Here is an 18,387-nt window from a genome sequence, read left to right on the forward strand (position 1 = left end):
ATAAGTGAAAAAAATGAAATAAAATGTATGGTTTTCGAATACATTAAATGATGTGACGTAAAAAGTTTAAAATAAATCAATATAGATAATATTATAGCTATAGTTAAAAAAATTAATAAAGTCAAAGATATAAATATTAGTCAAAATAATAATGACATCATTATTGAGTTTTAGAGGGAAAATTTTTGTTGAAGTTGTGACACGTAAGCAATATGAAATAGTGATGATGTCAACAATATTTTGTTTTAGTAATAGTTATATACTCCTTTCGTTTAATTTTTGCACGGTTTTTAAAGCAAATTTTAAATTTCAATATCTTTAAATACACATATTAAAAAATTATTAGAAATACATAATAAAAAAGTATACATTAAAACGAATCTAACGAGATATATTTTATCTTCTAAATATATGTCAAAAATATTAATTAAATTTATATATATATATATATATATATATATAGAGAGAGAGAGAGAGAGATTATAGGTGTACATTATTACCCGTCCAGAATAAAATTAACCGCTCTTATTCCTCAACTGTTAAAATATTTGGCCAGATCTTAAATTTTCCCCTCCTTTCAAGCAATCAGCCAATTTCTTACACTCCTCAATTTTGCATCGATCAATTAGGGTTTTGCGAAAAGAAAAGCAAGAATGGTGGCAAATCATCAAGAACAAATCAGCAATTACGTCTTAAAACAAGCGAAACTCAACTTCTTATCTAGCAAAGAAATTGATATGAATGATGATGAATCCGAACCTGTTCCGACGGAATTAAATACCATTAATAGTTCCGGTGGATTCCTAGTAGTTTCTACTGATAAGCTGACGGTGAAATATACGAATGTTAACTTACATGGTCATGATGTCGGTGTGATTCAAGCCAATTGTCCTGCTCCAGTGAAACGACTCGTGTATTATTTTGAGATGACTGTAAAGAATGCTGGAACTAAAGGTCAGGTTGCTATTGGTTTTACTTCTGAAAATTTCAAGATGCGTCGACAACCTGGGTAAGTCGATTGTTGTTTAGGTTTGAATTTTATTTGGCGAATTTTATATGAATTGGATTGAACTGGAATGATGATTTTATTTTGGGTTTTTCGAGTGAAGGTGGTGGTTTTTGATTGAGATTTGCTTAATTTTTATAAACGCTATATGTTAGGAATGTCTATTGAAGGTTTGGAAATCTTGTTTGTGAACTGCGTTTTTGATTTGGGTTAGGTGTAGAATCATATGTGGAAGTATGGATGAATTGGGATATTTATAGAGGATTGATACAAGATAAGGAATGAAGAAACACTCAAAATGAAAATGCGCTGTATTAAATGAGGGTATTTGTAAGAACCCTGATTATTATCATATTAGGATGATGGAGAAAATAACAAATTTACAAAGTAGATGCAGTAGTGGATGGAAGAAAACAAGGGTGAAAGTGTGTGCAGTGTACAAAGTGGGATTGTAAGGATTCTTTTTATGTGGAATTGGTATTTGTATGATGTTGATTGTGGAAATGAATCTCACAAATCCTATTTATTTAGTGGTTTGTTAAAAATTTAGAATGTTCTCCAAAGTTTTAAGATCTCTGTTTCTTTCTTTGATTATTTTGATCATGCCAGGTAAATTTAGAAGTGTTTAGAACACCTTGGTGCTTTCAGTTGAAAGAGAGAGCACCAAACATGTAATTGTTGATTAGGCCAAAAGTTTTGGTTCATAATAAGCAATTTTACAATTTCACAAAATCAGTGGGTTATGCTCCGTCTTAGCATGCATGAGCCTAGCACGTTTGAAGGCTTATTAAATCCATACAATGATCAAACTTAGCATTAGGGTATAACAATGTGAGTATTAGCTGAATTATCCGAATTAGGAAAATAATTTTCTTGAGTTAATTGCTCCTTCAACAATAGTGTTTTTTTTTTATAATTTTTTTTATTTTGTTATGTATAGTGGTATTTGGTTGGAATATGTTTAGTCTTGAAATGTTGTGCATCATTGTTGGCACGAAAGACAACACTTTGGTTATTTGAGAATAAAATGGTCATACATTAAGGTCCATAATAAAAACTCGCAACCATATAGCCTTTTTCATGTTTTTATAAGGGCGGTATACTGTACTTTAGATTAATTATATTGCAGAGACCTTCCAACTTGTTGCACAAGAATAAAGCGTGAAGATATGACTTGACGGTGAACTTCTTTTGTGTAGTAAGAGTCAACAAGCCGAACAACATTCATTGAAGTTGTAATTAAAGTCCTATTAAAGATGTGCAGTTAAAAACGAATATCCATTTATTGATCTTCCAAACTTAGGCTCATACCAACTTATTATGCTTACGACACATGCAAAATTATACTTACCTTAGACATGACATACATGAGACTACTGCACTAGCATATGGTTTGTCACTTGACAACATTTAAATTTGCTTTCCATTGTTGATCATTTCTTATCTTTATTGATATCAATTCCGATTTCATTTGTTCGTCTATCAACACACTTCATTCCACTCTATTCCAAAAGAAGCTTCGACCTTTTTGTGATGGTGGAACAAATCTCTCGACATGCTTCTACCCTATACGTCTACATGCCTTCAAGTCTTCCTTAGATACTTTTTCCTTGGATTGTTATGACACTTCTTTGTCTTAATCAATTTTCTACTCCTATGATTAATGATCGATGAACTCACTTTGGTTTATTCGGCACCAAAGTTCAATCACAAGCACATCATTCTTTGGGTTCCCCTTCTTCTAGATCTCAACGAGCTCAATCAAAGTATGAATAATTTGAGACCCATTAAGTACCCTTGTCCCATCAAACCCAAAACGTTTTGGTTTGGGCCCAAAATTTTCAGACCTTGGGTTTGAGTATGTGTCCACTAATAATTAATGGGTTTAGGTCTTGGCTTGGTTCTAGTTGTTGAACTTTTTCAATCCCTATCGTGCGACCTAGTTAGGTTGATAGAAGCTTGTAGTTTAACAGTTTCAATTCGCCTTGTTTTCTTCCTTTAAATTGGACAGGTGGGAATTAAACAGCTATGGCTATCATGGAGATGATGGGTTGCTTTATCATAGTCAAGGGAAAGGAGAGCAATTTGGCCCAAAATTCACTACTGGTGATACAGTTGGTGGAGGGATCAATTATGCTTCCCAAGAAATATTTTTTACGTAAGACATCTAAATTTTTCTCTTGCATTAGAAGGAAAGTAGAAGATTCATCTTAATGAAGCTTACAAGTAGTTTTTTAGTTCCCTAGCAAGCATAACGTTCTATAAATGATTTATGTTCCGTGTTATTTCATGGTCATTATTTTCTGCTGTTTTATGTATCTGTTGCTCATGGACTTTTTTTCCAGTAAAAACGGGACCATTGTTGGCAAGGTGTACAAAGATGTTAAGTGTCAATTGTTTCCAACGGTAGCCGTCCACAGCCAGAATGAAGAGTATGTTTTCCTTCCAAAAAACTATTGATAATGATCTAGTAACATTGACTGTGATGCAAGTCTAGCTAAAGCTGATTGTTAATACGACTTGAACTTAACTCAAAATAAGCGTGTTTGGGTTGAGATTTTTGATCTAATTAAGTAATTGGGTCGACCGTACCCTATCTGTTAATTAAATGGGTTATTCAATGAGTTAGATTAAGGTCAAAATTATTAACTTGAAAAAACTTGTATAACTCATTCAATTAAACAACTGAATTTCTTGCTTAACTTTTTTTAATCAAACATATCATTATTGGGTTGGGTTGGTGTGAAATAAACAGTTCGACGACCTTTATGAGTATCTTTAAGTTGTCCAGTAAGTGGGTTACTGTCAACTTTGGGATTGACTGCTATAATTTTTTCCCCTTAACTGTGCAGGGTTACTGTCAACTTTGGGAAGGAACCCTTCCTTTTTGATGTTAAGGTGAGCCCTCTTTATGCAAGGCAAATGTCTCAACTGTGCTGATGTTGATTGTTGCATTTAATTACCAAGTTAATTGAAGTTATATAGCCACTCTTGTTCATGTTCCAATGTGCGTCCCAACCTGCAAAAAGAGAGGGGGAGGGAAGCTACGGAGGGGTTGTTGCTGCTGCTGCTTATAATATTTGTCATAGAATAATTTTTACCATGCACTGATGTGCATGCTTCTTAGTTTTGAATTACTTGAACTTTCTGTATAGTGCTTTTGACGATGACCAAGAATTTCAGCTTCCAGACCTGATCCTTTTTAAAACCTTAATTTTGTCTTTCAAATAGGTTGCTTTCCTTTTCTACCCTTAGTGTGCCTTTCTGATCACTATTAATCTTCATTATTCTCTGTACCGTCCATTAGGCTCACGAAGAAGAAGAAAGGTTGAAGCAGCAAAGCATGATTGAAAAGATGTCTTTACCACAGAATGTTAGTTATGGGTAAGTGGTTTGCTTGTTTAAGGGATCATTACTAACAGAACATTTGTTGGATAAGTTCTTTTTGGTTCTGATAATATAATTGACATGATAGCTCTTTGTTTAAACTCTTAAGCGCTTGTATCTGTGTTCTCTCATGGTGCATTGCATTTCTTCTGCAAAGCTCTAAAGACTACATTTTTCTTGTCTTCTAAACTGTCATCTTGTAGATTATCTTTTTTAGTTATATTTGACAAATATCAGCTTTATGTTCTTTACTACTTATGTACCTCTCCGGTGTGTTCTTCATAGTATCTCCAATGATAGGTAAAATACCCACAAAAATTCTATCTCATGATTTTTTTCTCCATCTCATGGTTGAAAAAATCATCTTTATCCCACTCATGATAAAAAAACTCACCACTATTCACTTTCTTTCTTGAAAAAAGAGATTTTTTTAATAAATATATGCAAAATGGGCGTTTATTTATATTGAAGAAGATTATGAATTTTGGTATATGTTTTTAGAATGAATTGCAAACTACAAATATTAAATTTAAGGCCTTTTGCAAACTACACCCTTAATGTTTTCTTTTTTTGAAAAATTGACATTAATAATTCAACCTTTTACCATTCCGCTGTGAATAATCCTACCTTTGGATTATTTTCTAATAATCTATCCTTGCCGTATATTTGCCCACAACATACCATATAACTAATAATAGGTAATAATAGGTTATGCCGTCAAACTAAGACAAAAGTTGGACTATTCATAGCGAACTAAGGGCAAATGTTGGATTATTTGATTATTTACAACGGACGAGCAAAAGGTTAAATTATTAATATTATTTTTTTTTTGCGAATTACAGTCACCAAAGTATGAAAGTCTACACCATTAAGGCCCAGTCACTGGATTTGGCTAATTAACCTTGTAATGATTGTTGACCATTCCTAATTACCTTTCACTCTAATTTTTTGATTTTATTAAAAAAAAAAAAACCTTCCACAACCCTTTACACCACCCCACCCTCCCACTACCCTTAACACCACCTACCCCCTTTCCCTGTCCACCTCCTCCTCTGAAACTCCCGTCTCTAGCCACACTATTCCTACAACACCCTTCCCTACAGCCCTTCTCTGCAACCTACCGCCTCCCCTACAATCCCTCCCATTACCCTTTCTTCTCTCTCTCTCTCAGATCCCCATCGCGCACCATGAAACCTCTATTTTTTACTCCCTTCTAATCATTCCACATTTCCACTCCAACTCTCCCTTTTATTTTTCCTCGTCACTTCACTTATCCAATCCTAAATGCCCCCCCCCCCCTCCCCCGCCCCTAACTCCACTCTTCCTCAAATCTCCCTTTAAATCTTTCTTCAACCATCGCAAATTACTGTCACTTTGCTGTTTCAATTCGTTGAATTGTTGAATGTTACCAAGAAATCATACCAATTGGTGGAAATTATAAACCCTAATGCCCCCCCCCCTCCTTTTATCTTTGTGAAGTTTCTAAATTCAGCTTTAGTGAACAAGCTTTCTTTCTTTTAACCTTCATCGCCAAAATTCAACTTCATACAAGGGGGTTGTAGTGGAGAGAGTGGGTAGCGGGAGGGGTTGTGGGAATGGGGTGGCCAGGGAGGGGGGTTTAAGGGGAGGTGGTGGAGGGGGAAGGGGGTCGGTGGTGTAAAGGGCTGTGTGATTTTTTTCTTTTTATTTAATAAAATCAAAAATAAGACAAAGGTATTAGCAATGGTCAACAGTCATTATGAGGTTAATTAGTTGGAATTTGATGAGTTGGCCTGACTGATGTAGACTTTGATACTTTGGTGGCTGTAATTCGCAAAAAAAAACATCGAGTCTGCAATTTGCAGAAGGCCTTAATTTTAAGGCTGTCATCCGCAGTTCATTCGTGTCTTTATTTAATTTATATAAATCGGAAAATACAGTGTAAATTTGTGGAAAACTCTTCACGTGGATGGAGGTGAAAGGTTCACCCATGGGATGGGTATTTCCGGACTTACTCATCCCATGTGTGCTTTTTTTTTCTCTCGATTGGGATTTGGGATGGATGATCATCCAATTTTTTTCGGATTTTGATCATTTGGTGAGCAAAATTGTCTGACCTTATTTGATTCCTTTACTAAATTTTTGAAATTGTCTGACCTGTGTTTGTGGAATGCCAGAATTGTCCGATCATATTTGATACATTATGGCTATGAAGATACGCTTAATGTGTTCGACATGGCCACTAGTAGTTCTGTTCCACCCATCAGCATATCTGAAAAAAATGGGTTTGTTGAGCAAGATAACACGTTTGCGCTCAGTCAAAGAAAGACTCTTCGTCAGGTATTGTTATCTACATATATCCTCCCTGGTTGGCATTTTCTTTCCTTCATGCCATTCTTTCACCTGATGCTTTTGCTGAGTTTGACCTTCTATTTTTCTGGGCCTAGTGTTTGCTTCTAATCGTTCTTTTATAAGTCTATGGCCCTGTATCCCAGAGAATGGATATTTGATAGTTGATAGTACATTACATCAACTTATAGTGGATTGAATTAATGGATTTGACTAACCAATCGCATTAATGGTTTTTATAGAAGTGTCTGGTTAGATGAATTTTCAACATCTATTTAGTTGTTTAACAAGTAAAATGACTTATAAGAACATGCAGATTATGTTAATTGTTCGAAACAAATATATATTGGATTTTATGATTGTAGTGCATTCGTCCATCTCAAAATGCTTCTATTTGCAGCGTATTTGAAATAAAAGGATTGAGTCCAATCTTCCAAAGTGGGTCTAATCTTAAATTTGATCAATCGTCTTCTCTTGAGGGCCTATAACAGCTACTCAAATTCATGCTTCTACTTTGATATTGAAAACAAATGTTTGCTTCTGATGTTGCCTGATCTGCAGAATATTTTGATTTCATTGGTTGATTTATTTTCATTCCTCTGTTACCTTTTTAGTTGTCATTCTTGTTGTCAGATGCTCTTTTAAATATGGCTTTGACATGTTCATTTTGTTAATGAAGTTGATCAGGACGGGGCAGATTGATGCTGCTTTTCGTAATCTTTGCGAATGGTATCCTCAGATTTTTAAGGTGTGGTTGTCTGCCTTTTAAAATTGAAATTGCTCTTTGTTAATTTTATCACATCTAGTTCTCCATATGCATGACATGTAGTACTGATTTCTGAGTTGTGTACCCTTTATCTTATTTAATAGTCTTTCACTCATTCTGCCTATTGAGCTACCCTTGAGGCAGCACTCACTATCACCTTCTTAGACATGTTTGGGGCTGGATTATTATTGTGGTTTTGTGTTTTCACCCAACTTCATAGGTTTGCATCTGCTTGTAAAATCAGTCATTTGACTTTCAATCTTCATCGACTCCTCATATTTTCTCTCAATTCTTTCCTGGATTAATTTAATACGGTTTCCTTGTTTTTCTTCTGTTATTTTAAGCTCTACTGAGTTCTGGGAATAAAATCAGTATGATATTTCTGCCTTAGGAGGGTGAGCATGTATCATAAGTGAGCAATGCCTTTTTATGAATCATTATTCCTTTATTCTGTTTGGACTTAGTATATTGATTGGCTTCCGGTCCAATTTTTTCTTTTGCAGGATACAATCTCTCCCGTCTCTTTTTTGCTTCATTCTCAAAATTTCATAGAATTGATGCGGGTATGACCTGTTTTGTCTATTTATAATTATGCTAATAGCTGTTTGCATGCTTTCTATTGTTGCTGTTTGTTGTCATGATTATGTACAAATGTGTTTCATTTGATTTATATCTGGCTTATCTTAATTCTGTTTTGTGCTCTTGGGAGTATCAAATAGTTACAGTACAGGACCCATGGTGATCCTCCAGGGAGCATCATATAGTTACAGTACAGGACCCATGTTATAACTTGAAGGGTGATTTCAATTTGGAACAAAATTAGGGTTTTTGTCAAAAATTACCTCGAAAATTTTTTGTTATCAAAAACTAAGAAAAAGTTATTTCTTTGTTACGATTGATCGTGGGTCACGGGAATGGAAAAACTTCCGTTGTCGAGGAACAGATCGCGATAATTATACAGGGTAATTTATTTATATATTTAAAATATATTCTTTGAATGTTTTATTATTATTTATTAGTTAATTATGACATTACATATATTAATAAAATTTAGGAAAATTACTAGGAATAATACAATCTTTTGTTTATTTCCCTACAATAATACCAACTTTTAATTAACCATGAATAATTCCAACTTTGGACGGTGTTCCTTAAAATATACCTAACATGTTAAAAATCAAACTATAGGATATTATATGACAAAAAAATTTGGTAAATTAGTTAATAAGCTAAAGTTGGTATTATTCTAGGAAAAAAACCCCTAAGTTGGTATTATTCATGGTTAATCAATAGTTGATATTATTGTAGGGAAATTAACAAAATGTTGTATTATTCACAGTAATTTTTCCTAAAATTTAAAATATGAAATTAATGGAATAAGTAGTCAATTATATAAGAAATCCCTTCAGTATTACATAAGAAATTCTTTTACCTATCCACATTACATTTGGTAACAATAAACATACATATGACAAGACAAGACTATTGACAATCTATATTTTAAATAAATAATACTCCCTCCAATTTACAACTATTGTCCCATTTGGTTGGGCACGGATATTAAGAGTGGATGGGGTCCACCAAAAAGGTGGTAGTTGGGATTTTTTAAGTGATTGGATTAATTGGGTAAGTAGTAAAAGTGGGAGTATTTTCGTAATTACGTGTGTGAACTAAGTTAAAAAAACCATTGACAAAAAAGGAAATGGGACAATTGATATAAACTTACCCAATAAGAAACTGGAACAATAGTTGTGAATTGGAGGGAATAATAATTTTGCTGAGAAAAAATTATATTGGTGGTCTGAGTGATACCTATAAACATACTCTAATTACTCCTCCTTTAATATTTTCAAAATTAGCTTTATTTTTATTCAAAACAATTAAAAAGTAAAAAAAAATAACACAAATTCTTGTGAGTGATGGTCTCTTTGAGAGACCATCTCTAATTGGGCCGTCTCATTATATATATTTTTAAAATATTATAAGTAGGCATTAAGAATTATGTAAATAGACACTTAAGATATTGAAAGTAGGCATTAAGGATACGGTAAATAAGCATTAAGAGTAATGTAAGTAGGCATTAATCTTTGATGGGCTGGGCTTGAGATATGTCTCTCAAAGAGACAGTCTCTCAAGAGACTAGCTGAAAAAATAAGTCATCTCCCACAAGTATTCAAACCCAACTTTTATTATTCCCAAGAATTGTTCACTGACATACATCTTCAACTTTAAGCTTTAATGGTGGAGTTTTGAATTTTGATCTTTTTCTTCAATATTTTCTTTGAAATAAACAGATGTAAGTTTTGTAACCTTTTCCTTCTATTTTTTTGAGTTTTACCTTCTTGGTGTGTACTTTCTGGGTAAAATTTCGCCCCCATCGGGCGATATTTGTGGTAATGCGCCAATTTTCCAAAGGACGTTACAAATTGCGTGATCTCAGAACGGTTTATTGGAAAACCGTGTCAACTCGGGCATTCCGAGTTAACTCGGCTGAGTTTTGATACCATGTGTGCAAGTCACTTGCAATTTACCTAAGAAATAACTGATAATCTAAATAACATTTTCTAGGTAGGATCAAAAAATACCTAGGTAGATTTTGACAAATAAATTTTCCTTCCGCAAAGAGAAGGAAAAAGGTTAGAAGACTCAGAATAGATATATCCACAAAGGAGAACCCCTATTCTTTGTATTATCATCTTATTGTTAGATATTCCAATATTCCAAAGCTTGGTGTAGTCAAAAGAGTATGAGAAAAAAATGAGAAAAGAATAAAAGTTTTTGAAGATCTAAGTTGCTCAATGTTTCCAATTTCATAGCAAAAGTGAGGATTTAGTTCACTCAAATCTTTTGCAAGTTTGCTATTACTAAACTGCAGGCTAAATTCTTGTGCAATTGACATATTATATAATTTGGCCTACATTGGCCCTCCTATGTAGTTAAATTTGTTGTATAATATAATAAAAGAAAAATTATTAGAAACTATCTACAAAAATAGGGTTTATGTCAAAAACTACCTAGAAAAAGTTATTTCAAATATGAATGTCTATCGATAACTAATAGTCTTTAACAACGAAATAGTCTTTTCAAGGTAGTTTTTGAAAAAAAAAATTCGGTAGTTTTTGAGAAAAATCTTGATTTTGTTGTTAGTTTCTGAGAAACTTTTCTTTCTATTTACCCAAACATTTTGGAAATGGGACCTGTAGTCTATGTTCCTCAGACTAGTAAGTAGTAATGCTACAAACAGCAACAATATTTCTAGAGTTCATTGTCCTAATCTATTTGATTACTTTATCCTGCGCTCCTGTTGTCACAAATACCTAATCTGTTTTCCTGATGTATTCATTTGCATCCTGCTATATTCTTATGTTGTCAACCTTGTCATGTAGGTAGGAAATGTGGAAAATGCTATCACATATGGAAGGAAAGAGCTGGAAAGATATTTTCATCTGGAAGAATATAAAGAACTTGTTAAGGTATTTTTTTATTTGACTTATTTTGTGACCAAATTCATTTGCATGCTTAGCCTTGGGTTTACCATGTAGAGATGTATGCTTAGTATCTGATATCCAGCCTATTTTCTTAAGATTGAGATGAGTTGTATCACTTGTATCTCCTATTCCTATATGTACTTGATTTCTTTTCAAACAGCACCTTGAAATAGAGATGGTTATCTTGGACCCAATTTCCCGAACATGAGTATGACCCAACCCAACCCATCCCTGATTTTCCGGATCCAAGTAATCTGCTCAGAAAGCTTGAACTTGTATGTTGACTTGGCACACAAAAAGCCAAAAGGATCTGTTGTGAAACACCGAACTCCAAATCCAACTCTACACCCCCACATGAATGAACACATCTACCCTAGATGGCTAGAAGTCCTTTTTAATTAAGAAAACCTGCCTTCTTTTTTCTCTGTACAAATGTGGTTGAGATTCTTGAACCTTCTGAGATTTCTTAACTTACATTTTACTTCTAGGAATGTGTTGCCCTGTTGGCTTATGAAGAACCCTCAAAATCCCCGGTTGGACATCTTCTTGGAGAAGCACAACGTGAAGTTGTTGCTGATGCTGTGAATGCAATGATCTTATCAGCTAATCCTGAGCTGAAAGAATCACTGAGCTGCTTGCATTCTCAGCTTGAGAAATTACTGCGGCAGCTAACTGCTTGCAGCTTGGAAAGACGATCTTTATATGGAGATCAAGGTGAAGCTTTCAATCTACATCGAGTGTTAAACAGTGTCAACAAGTTCACACATTAGATTTTTAGAAATATATGATCGTATTGATGGACGCTGCAAGCAGGAATCAAATGAGTGTCAGCCCTAGCTTTGAACAAGCGTAACATTTGTACTGAATCTATGGCTTTTTTTTACTTCCCTGTAAAGTTTTAAAAGAGAAGGCAAAGTCGATATTAATTTACATGTTGAATCTTTACATTGAACATAACAAACGAGTAATGGAAATATAACCTTTCATACATTTTGATAATTCCATTCATGACATGCATGGATTGGATCAAGTAGGTTTTTCTCTTCCTAATAAGTTGTTATTTTGAGTCTTTTTGATTAACAAAATAATTAAGTCATTGCAATCTAGAATTTCCACATTTTCTAGGAATTCACGTATCATGCACAAAGATACATCTTTTCGTCACTTGAACTTCTTATGGTATAGAATACTTCTAAGAAAAAGAAAAATAGAATATTTTAGATAGTTGATTTGTTATTTAATTGAATAATAAATTTGATAAAAGATAAGTTGGTGTCATAAACATTAAAATAATATTAAAAGAAAGTTAGTGGAAAAAATATGCGGAGCACAATTAATAAAAAAATGTTTTTACAAGGTTAGGGGGAAATATATAGGGACCATAAGAAATATAAAAAAGTTAAAATGAAGTTAGTAGAATATATACGAAGATCATAAACATTATAAAAATATTAAAATAGGAATGAATAAGATTATTTTTGTCTAAAATTTGTGATATAAATAGAAAGACTTTACATAAGAATAACAAATAAAATACCCTAAATGGCAAGTGAGAATTTTTCTAAAAAACAAAGGGAGTATATTTTAGTATCAAACAAATAATTAATAAATTTCTATGAATTTTACTAAGAACTTAAATTGTCGATACAAATTAACAATTTGTGAACAAATGTCAACGTCCAAAATGTGATCAATACAATTGTTGTTATATTTGTTAAATGTGTATTTGTGGTCAAACATTCAAACTATCGATCGTGCTTTGGAAAATACAAACGTTGACATAAAAATAAAGAAAAGGTAGAGTATTTATAAATTTAGAAAGTACTACGTTTTTAAATTATTTATGATATCATAATTTAACAATAATTTTTCTATGTAATATTATTTTTTATTTTACTCCTAATCTCCTATAACTATTGTCATTTTCATTTCACAATTGGAGTAACTCTTCTTATCTTTTATAATAGGTATCGTTTAAGTTTAACTTCCTGTGCATGGAAGGTGTAATTTAATTTCTCAAACATTAGTGTTAGCTTTTTATATATAAATCAAATTGATATATTTATTTTAATACACCATGCTTTATTTTTCTTAAATTCTACCTTAAAAATTTTTAGGTGGAAAATAAATAAATATGATTATAATATGTCATTTATTAATTATTTTATATACTACATAGAAAATAAATAGATAGATAAATATGTTGAGAATCTCCAATTAATCGAGTAATTAAGAATTTTTCCTTTTATTCTCATAAGTTATAACAGACATTCTATTTTCACCGCCTAAACAAAGGTTAACTTCATCCCCTCTTACATGTAGAATATTTGTTGACTATTTGTCAATTTTTAATTTAATTATAGACCTCAAATAAAAATAAAAGATTAGGATGACAAAATAAGAAGGAAAACTTTAAAACGAAAATGATGGATCTCAAAACAAATGCCAAAACTTTACAACGTTTAGCTTTGGTTGCGGAGAAAACCCATCTTTAATACTATATTTTCTCCATCTTTTTTTCTTCTAATTCCTTGTAAATAATGGCCATTAAATTCATCAATTGAAAAAAAAATAAAAAAGAAAACCCAAAAAAAATAAATAAAAAATAAAAAATATAGCGGCGGTGCTCATAAAGAGATTATATACCGCCACCAAAACCCCCATGAAAACCAGCCTTAACACTTTCCGGTACTCCTCTTTCTTCCCCATTTTCCAAATTTTTTCTTATGTTTTAATTATGGTGTATTTTTTTATTTATTACATTTTTAATAATGATTTTCTTACAATTTGTTGGGTCATTTATTGACATTGTGTTTGCATATTAGGAATAATATAATATTTGTACGTGTGTTATTTTTTGAATTTATTATATATCGCTTATAATTTGTAGGGTAGGGGAAATTATGTTTTGAAATTTGCATTTTAAGGGTACAATTTTAAAATTTTGATGAACTTCTATATTTTGCATGTATTTTTTATTTGGAATACGTTAGAGAAATATTTGAAAAGAGAAAATTCTCATGCACGTGGTCAGAATTGAACTTTTGTCATAAACGTGAGATAAAAGCCTAACCCATCATTCTTTTCGTGTACATTTATATAGTGAATTATAGACATCTCTCTCGATTTTTCGAATTCATGCGGAACCGGTAAACTTTAAGATCATTGTTAACAAAAATTAAAAGTTGGTATTTTGATTAAAGATTAATAGAAGAAGAGATAATTGAAAATTTTGAGAAAAACTGATTAATGAGTAGGAGAAAGAAAGAGAGGAAAAAACACGTGTTAAAGAACTTTGTGTTTTTCATACTCGCCCAGATAAAATTGTTAAAATATATTGAAAAACACTAACAATTTTGATTATTGTTAACATTGCTCTACTTAATTTCACAAAGTGTTCAATATATTATATCATATATGCATATCTATAAGAAATTCTATCTATAATCTTAATTAACAAGAATGATTGTTTATTTAAACCAATTCCCATTGAAATCTACTACTTAAATAAGGATGATTTTTAAAAAAATGTGCTTTGATAGTTGATAAAGTGAAAAAGCTAATGTCAATAATATTCAAAAGAAAAAAAAAATTATGTCGGTAATTAACAATCACATCATAACAAATCTTATTTTAATTACACTACAAGTATCACTTTTTCAAATAAGATTTTGGATTTGATTTCACCCTTTCTCTTTTCTTCCTCTACCCACTAATCCAAAAAAAAAATTGTTAGTAAATAGTACTATTCGAGTAATTTCATTTCTTAACTATTCTAGACACTTCTAGCAAGCTTAGGAGATTTTATTAGATTTTTCTTAATTAGTTTCTAACATGCTTGCGATAAAGATGTTGACAATAAATTTGTTGTTGTCTACATCTTACCACATTTTGAATTTACTATATTATATTATTATATAGTGTTGCACATTTAAGGAGACAAAGCGAAAAAAGTGCTCGAATTCGCAGACAATGAACATATGCTTGTTTAGTGTTATAATTTAGGGCTTCGTCCATTATTTTGATGGAATCAAAGATTTATAATTTTTTGGCTTTAGATTATAATGATCTAAAGTAAAATGACTTATAAAATCAAGTGCACTCTTTATTTATATGAAGTTGCACATGACATATGCTACCAAAGGTCAATGGAAAATAACTTCTTTGTTAGATTTATCATGAACAAGGGTAATGTTGCGTACACCCGGCCCTCCCAAATCCCACCTGGGTGGGAGCCACTTAATCACATTGGGATAATGAAATGTTGTCATTACAAATTTATTAAACTCAAGCGAGGTGTTCAAAACAGACCCCATGACCCAATGTTTACCCGACCTTGTAACCGAACCCAACTTGACCTGACTTCAAAATAAATTTTAAAATATGTAAAGATCAACATGGACAAAATCCAATTTTGAACCGACCCGAAACACATGATACGAAATCAACTTGATGACCCGAATGAAAGCTCAACACTGATTTTATGCAAGTAGTGGATAGATTTGGCTTGAACATAAATCTCTGGAATGTTATATATCATTGCTCAAAGTTTCAAATAGTAAACTTTATTTTGATGAAAAATCTGCCTTTTGTTATACAATCAGGATTGTTGAACACTGAGAAGAGACAAGGTGCTTAAGAACTGCCATTTGGGTCTTTTTGTGCTTGTTAAACACTATTTGGTCGATCAAAAAATGCTTACAGAATATATGCCGAACCCAAATGGGTTCACGAACAACCAACTCGCACCATGTAGGGAAAGAATGGCTCTGCCTCAGAAAGGTTCTTTGCAATTGTTCTATTGTGGTCCGGTTCACACTGAAAAGCAGGTCGATAACATGCCAAGAACTGGTTCCACTGATGTGTTTTCTGAGGAGCCACCTGCTTGGTTTAAAGATCTCCTAAATGAGCCGGACTCTCCTGTTAACAAACCTCATCATCGACGTTCAGCAAGTGACTCATCTGGATACTTAGCCGCTCCTGAAAGTAGCTGCAGAGATAAGGAGTCGTGGTCTAGGAACACTTTCGGAAGACCTGATGGTGCTTGTAATTTTCAGATGCCGGTTCACTGTCGTTATGGTGTGCCTCCAGGTTCATTTGACAGGTACTATGAGTTTGGGAGCAATATAAACTAGCTAGAATAACTTGTCGTTATGAGGTGTTTGACAAATGGCTTTTTGGTTGACTTTTGACTCTTGACTTAGTCAAATAGACAAAAATGTGTTTGGGAAATGGCTTAAAAGCGAAAACCGTAGAACTACGCATAAGTAGGTTTTTTCATTGGCTTTTAGCTTACAACCAACAACCAACACCTAACTTTTACCAAACATCTCCATAATAGCTGACTTAAACAACTTACATCAAGTCAGCCAATACTCCCAGCTGTTCAAAACAGTCAATACAGCCAACGGCCAATCCCAAATAGACCCGTAATGAATAATATGGTTACAAGTAACAACCCTATTTACATAGTCTTTTCCTTATATCTAATAACAGGGCACCGGGTTCTAGACTGCAAGATAATAAGCTGCGATTGCCGCCTTCAACTTATCCTAAGTTATCAAATGGATTGATAAATGCTAAGGAAGATGCAGAATGTCAGGCCTTGGGTATGACTTGTTCACCTGAACCAGATAGAATACGACTTGCTGCAGCGAAGGAATCGGACAATAACCTAGGTCCTGAAGCTTCATTTCCCTCAGAAAATTCGTCAGGAAGCGATCCCTCCCACATGAAACCGGTTTCTACACTTAATACTGATGCAAAACGTAAACAGTAAGTTATTTGTTCTCTTCATCCGAAATTAGGCTAGGTCGTACTGATTCAATACGTAAACAGAAATTTTCTGTGGTAATCGTGTTAAATTTCTAAAAAACTGTGACGGGTCGCAAGGAAAGCGTTCAAGTTCTAAGGTTCTGTTACGATGTAGGCATAATGCTCGAAGGTCTCGTGTCAGAAAGCTTCAATACATTGCCGAGCTGGAAAGAAACGCCCATGTTTTGCAGGTACATATGTTTTTTTTGTTCGCCTTTTCTTGTCTACTCGACTAACTTCTTCTTATATGTATCCTTGTCGGATTATTTACATATTGAACGTCTGCACCCTGCATCGACTGCACAATCTTACGTGTTTATGTGCTAATGCAGGCAGCAGGAGCTGAAGTATCGGCACAGCTAGAATTTCTTGATCAGCAAAATATGATACTAGGGATGGAGAATCGAGCTCTTAAGCAACGTTTAGACAGTTTATCACAGGAGCATTTTATCAAATCAAGTAAGCACAACATTTTTTTGTGGCCAACTCGTTACTGTTTTGTATAACGAGATCACTTTCGTCTGCCTATTTCAAGCTATTTTTGATTGTATGAGTTTTTGTGTTAATTGAATGGAAGTTTTGCTTACATCGATCAGAAAACATCGAACCCAATGTCACCGTTTACTGTTTACTAACGAATCGTCTTAGAGGATAGTGTTTTGTAAACAGGAAACAAACAAGAGGTTGGCACCTTTTGACGATAAGTTAAGGGTCAGTCCAGACGGAGATCTCTTACAGGTCAAGCCAGCTTGTGTTAGCGGGCTAGACACCTTGGGAAATGGGGAAAGTATAGGGTAGACAGCACAATAAATATGATTGATCTTATTTGTTCTAAATGCAAAACCATTCAAGATCATTCTTGGTAAGCTTTTTTCGTTTTAATTTGGGGTAGGCTAGAAAATCCTTATAGGTAAGGGAAGAGGAATTTAATACTCCCTGTTTGTCATAAAGATGAAAAGGAAAAGTCCTTAACTACTGGGCTAACCGATGATTCTCAACCTTTGGTAAGACTTTAGTTCATTGTTTTGATGGTTAAGTTTGTGTCAAATATTCGACTTTTCGGTTGTTTCTGATTCCTTTGATCATACAAGTCGTATGACTTTTATACTTAATACAAAAATTACTTAGCTTTACAAAAACATACATGTCTCAGTGGAACAACAGATCTTGGACAAAGAACTCGGTAGGCTTCAATACTTGTACCATTTGCAGCGAAATTTTAACCATCAACGGCATCGACACTCTCAAAAGCAGAATCATGCAGTTCATCGACGTGGCCGAAGTGTTAATGACCTCGATCCTCAACTTGTCAGGCTCGGTTTTAATCCTCCAAGGGCTGTTGCAGCCAGCCATAGAGCCCCTCAGTAAATAAGTACTCTACACCAATGGGTTTGGTGGGTTCTGTAAATTAACATGATTATTGACAGTAGGTAGTACTGGGGCAATTGTACATGAAAGGTTTATTATGAAGTGATACTCTAAAATAGCAATATATTGTAAGATCATATATTCATATTAGCGATGATTTCTCGCGTTGATTTATTTAACTGACTTCATATTATATTTGTATAATTTTCCGTCATTTCTAATTGATGTTT

At 33.3% G+C, this 18,387-nt stretch overlaps 2 protein-coding genes across 2 annotated transcripts; both read left to right on the forward strand.

The window, feature by feature from the left end:
• The first annotated feature begins 490 nt into the window (after positions 1 to 490).
• LOC130810439 (ran-binding protein M homolog) lies at positions 491 to 11,965 on the forward strand. The gene is made up of 10 exons (XM_057676501.1): positions 491 to 1,009; positions 3,018 to 3,164; positions 3,352 to 3,438; positions 3,859 to 3,904; positions 4,314 to 4,390; positions 6,550 to 6,712; positions 7,401 to 7,469; positions 7,991 to 8,050; positions 10,874 to 10,960; positions 11,464 to 11,965. The coding sequence occupies exons 1-10, from the start codon at positions 654 to 656 to the stop codon at positions 11,743 to 11,745; spliced, it is 1,374 nt and encodes a 457-aa protein (XP_057532484.1). The 5' UTR covers positions 491 to 653; the 3' UTR covers positions 11,746 to 11,965.
• Positions 11,966 to 13,529: 1,564 nt separating this feature from the next.
• Positions 13,530 to 18,316, forward strand: LOC130811047 (uncharacterized protein At4g06598-like). Its single transcript, XM_057677196.1, has 6 exons — positions 13,530 to 13,663; positions 15,580 to 16,079; positions 16,472 to 16,750; positions 16,905 to 16,980; positions 17,122 to 17,248; positions 17,943 to 18,316. Exons 2-6 carry the CDS (start codon positions 15,670 to 15,672, stop codon positions 18,155 to 18,157), a joined length of 1,107 nt encoding a protein of 368 aa, XP_057533179.1. The 5' UTR covers positions 13,530 to 13,663; positions 15,580 to 15,669; the 3' UTR covers positions 18,158 to 18,316.
• The last annotated feature ends 71 nt before the right edge of the window (positions 18,317 to 18,387 follow it).

This window comes from Amaranthus tricolor, chromosome 4, assembly GCF_026212465.1.
Source record: "Amaranthus tricolor cultivar Red isolate AtriRed21 chromosome 4, ASM2621246v1, whole genome shotgun sequence".
NCBI classification, from domain to species: Eukaryota; Viridiplantae; Streptophyta; class Magnoliopsida; order Caryophyllales; family Amaranthaceae; genus Amaranthus; species Amaranthus tricolor.

Excerpts from the sequence above, each read along its gene's own strand:
- LOC130810439 (XM_057676501.1), top strand. The coding sequence starts at position 654 with ATGGTGGCAAATCATCAAGAACAAATCAGCAATTACGTCTTAAAACAA. Across the intron at positions 3,439-3,858 it reads GTCCACAGCCAGAATGAAGA|GGTTACTGTCAACTTTGGGA; the intron begins GTATGTTTTCCT and ends TTAACTGTGCAG. Across the intron at positions 7,470-7,990 it reads GGTATCCTCAGATTTTTAAG|GATACAATCTCTCCCGTCTC; the intron begins GTGTGGTTGTCT and ends TTTCTTTTGCAG.
- LOC130811047 (XM_057677196.1), top strand. The coding sequence starts at position 15,670 with ATGCTTACAGAATATATGCCGAACCCAAATGGGTTCACGAACAACCAA. Across the intron at positions 16,751-16,904 it reads ACTGATGCAAAACGTAAACA|GCATAATGCTCGAAGGTCTC; the intron begins GTAAGTTATTTG and ends GTTACGATGTAG. Across the intron at positions 16,981-17,121 it reads GAAACGCCCATGTTTTGCAG|GCAGCAGGAGCTGAAGTATC; the intron begins GTACATATGTTT and ends GTGCTAATGCAG.